Genomic DNA, 3,091 nt, shown 5'->3' with positions numbered 1-3,091 from the left:
ACACACACACACACACACACACACACACACACACACACACACCCCACCCACACACCTTTAAGCTCCTGTTGCTTTGGGGAGTCGTTAGAAAATGTCTGATTTTTCCTTGGATTATTTGAGGTGAATAAGAATGGGATGGCAAAAACTTTTGGTTTAGTTTTCTTGTCTCCAATGCAAATAAATTTAGTCATTCTCTTTCCTTTTCTAAGTTAGTGCATGGACAAGAACCACAGTAGTTCTTTTTTTTAATGAAACTGTAGATGTGGTGATGGCCTTAATATTTTCTCAGTTAACTAAAATTCACCAATTTCTCTTGGTTGGTGAGCAGCTAAACTTCAGTTTTCCCACAGGTTTACAACACTGAAGAACTTTAATGGCATCTTCTACCTTGAACCAGTAACTGTTAAAAATCCATTTTAAAGGTAGCTTATCCCAAACCATCCCTTCCACATTTAAAAAGGAAGACAAAACACTTATAACAAATATGCATAGTCAAACAAAAAAGAAAAAAATTCCTGCATTGGCCATGTCCACAAAAATGTCTGTCTTCCACCCAAGTCCATCCACCCTAGTCCTGTCAGGAGTCATGGAGATGTGATTGATCATTGATCGTTGTCAGAGTTTGTCTTTACGATTGCATAGATTGTTCTCCTGGTTATGCTCGCTTCACTGCGTTAGTTCATACAATTTCACCTAGTTTTTCTTAATCCCCTTATTTTTTACAGGACAGTAGTATTCCATTATGTTCATATGCCATATTTTGTTCTAAAGATGCCTTCGTTATTATATACTACTTTACAAAATTTGTTACTACATAGGCTGTTTTTGGTTTGAAATCTGAATTTTTTACCTGTTAAATTTTTTTCACTGGGGGAAAGTTCACAATCAGACAATGCCGGCTCAAGTCTTGCTTTTGTCTGCCCTGTTGACGCCTGTTTTTGATATTAGTAGATTTCTAGCTCGATACAGCAATGACTTATTTACAAGTCTCTGTGAGGATCAGGTCCAGTAATGGAAAGATAGTTGGCCCTGTCCTTATTCCAGCTCATGTGGGCTTCAATTTCGTAATGATTTATATTGACAATGACATTTCTCTCATCAAGACCATCAAAAAGTAAATATGCCTGTTTATAAAGGTGTGAATATACCTAATTTTAATGCTTTTTCTTTGTAATATTACTGTTGGTAGATATGGTGAAATTCTTAAACCATGAGCCTGTAGATTAAAGTGTCATCTTTTTCATATTCAAGCAGAATCAAGACCGTAAGCATCGCACTTATGTTTATGTTCTTACCGTCACTGAAATATTGGAAGACTGGGAGGATTCTGTTAACATAGGTAAATGTTTTTAAATTGTTTTGTAATCTCCTTTATAAAAGATTTTTAAAGAAAGAAGTAGAATTGACTGTACACTGATATACCCATGAACTAGTTCCAGAAATTAGTATGACTAAATTCATGATGCATAGACACCTTTTTGGGAGAATTAAAAGGTAGTAAATGAGTATATCTGAACTGCTTCCTTCTTTTTTTTTAGTTCTTCATCTCTCACATCCATGTTCCAAAATGCATGTCATTTAATATTTGGAGCTGCCAAAAAACTCATTCGTATATTTAAGGAGAGACTCTTTGTTTTAATAAGCAAGTTGACTTCACGTGCTGTGTTTCGCTGAAAGTATGGGAATACTATAAATTATTTTAATATTAGCTGGCATCCTGACTTTAACCATGTAATATTATGCTGAATAAAAACATTGCAGTGGGTTAGCGAGGTGGCACAGTAGATAGAGCTCCAGCCTTGGAGTCAGGATGATCTGAGTTCAAATTCAGCCTCAGACACTTGACACTTAGTAGTTGTGTGACCCTGGGCAAGTCATTTAACACCAATTACCTCACCAAAAAGGAAAAAAAAAAGTATATTGCAGTTTTAGCAAATTAAGCACTTTGCCAATGGATGTATCTTTGGGCCCTGCCTAATGTCTCTGCCAGTCATGTTCTTGTCATCTTCATTTTACATGATATGAAATGACCTAGAATTAAACATTTTATTATGACAGACTCCTACTTTTATGTTACAGTTAACTGCCAGACAAATGTATAGTTTTGAAATTACTCCTTGATCCAGCAGTTATTTATACAGTCTTCAGACTAACCTGACATTTGATATTTTATTTAAATTCTGAGGAATTAGTCCTGTTGATCCATGGGGAGACATTGAACTCTTAAAATATTTTACTGACTTGATGGGAGTTAGGGGTGGTAAGGGATAAGCTGCCTTTAAAATAGGTTTTTTTAATAGTTAAAGTGATTCTACTTTTTTTTTCCCCCTTAGGGAGGAAGAGAGAGTGGTTTAAGGTTGAAGATGCCATTAAAGTTCTTCAGTGTCATAAGCCTGTGCATGCTGAGTATCTGGAAAAACTGAAGTTGGGCTGCTCCCCAACCAATGGAAACTCCATGGTTCCCACCCTTCCAGACAACAATTCTTTGTATGTAACTTCTGCACAGACTTCAGGGTTGCCATCTTCTGTAAGATAAATATCTAGGTGACCATATACAGTTTCACAGGGAGAAGGCTTCTGTGTTTGATATCCACATGTTTAAACTGTCTCAATTGTCATACGCTATGTATTCAGGCATTTCTCTTATTTTTTAGATGCTTTGAAGTATTTCCCTTTTTCTTTAACAGTGTAAAAATATTTCAGTAAACCAAAGCCATATGGATTTTTTTTTAAGATGCCTTAACTGTGTGCCCTCTCCCTTTCCCCAAATACTTTTTTATTTTTGTTTTCCAGACCGCTCTGCATTCTGGTTTTCACACCAACTTACCTGGTGTGGTTGTCTGGAGTTTGTTTTTTGTTTTGTTTTTTTTGTGTTTTTTTTAAAGGAAGCCGAGAGGAAAGATGATTAGGTACTTTCCTAACGTACTGACCCATTGAAAGCAAGCCTTCTATAGTGGTTTTTTAGTTTTTAGAGCTCATTTCAAAGTATCAAAATCTTTAGTGCCACTTTGTTTCAGATACATTGTAGCCCTCATGATTTCTTGGAATTTAGAGAGAATAGATGTGTATTAAACACCATTTCTCTACTATT

The 3,091-nt window shown here is 35.7% G+C and overlaps 1 protein-coding gene across 3 annotated transcripts in view; it reads left to right on the top strand.

The window, feature by feature from the left end:
* NUDT4 (nudix hydrolase 4) overlaps nt 1-2,712 on the top strand; it is a 24,980-nt gene extending 22,268 nt beyond the window's left edge. For 2 of the 3 annotated variants that reach the window (XM_027842496.1, XM_027842498.1), the window contains exons 4-5: nt 1,252-1,339; nt 2,334-2,712. In XM_027842496.1, coding sequence (XP_027698297.1) covers nt 1,252-1,339; nt 2,334-2,536 — 291 coding nt within the window. In that variant the 3' untranslated portion in view covers nt 2,537-2,712. The remainder of the gene's footprint in view (nt 1-1,251; nt 1,340-2,333) is intronic. The other variant, XM_027842497.1, reaches the window with a different exon arrangement.
* Nucleotides 2,713-3,091: the final 379 nt, after the last annotated feature.

This window comes from Vombatus ursinus, unplaced genomic scaffold, assembly GCF_900497805.2.
Source record: "Vombatus ursinus unplaced genomic scaffold, bare-nosed wombat genome assembly UNPS02014874.1, whole genome shotgun sequence".
In the NCBI taxonomy this organism is placed as follows: Eukaryota; Metazoa; Chordata; class Mammalia; order Diprotodontia; family Vombatidae; genus Vombatus; species Vombatus ursinus.
This window is presented reverse-complemented; position numbering and strand designations above follow the sequence as displayed.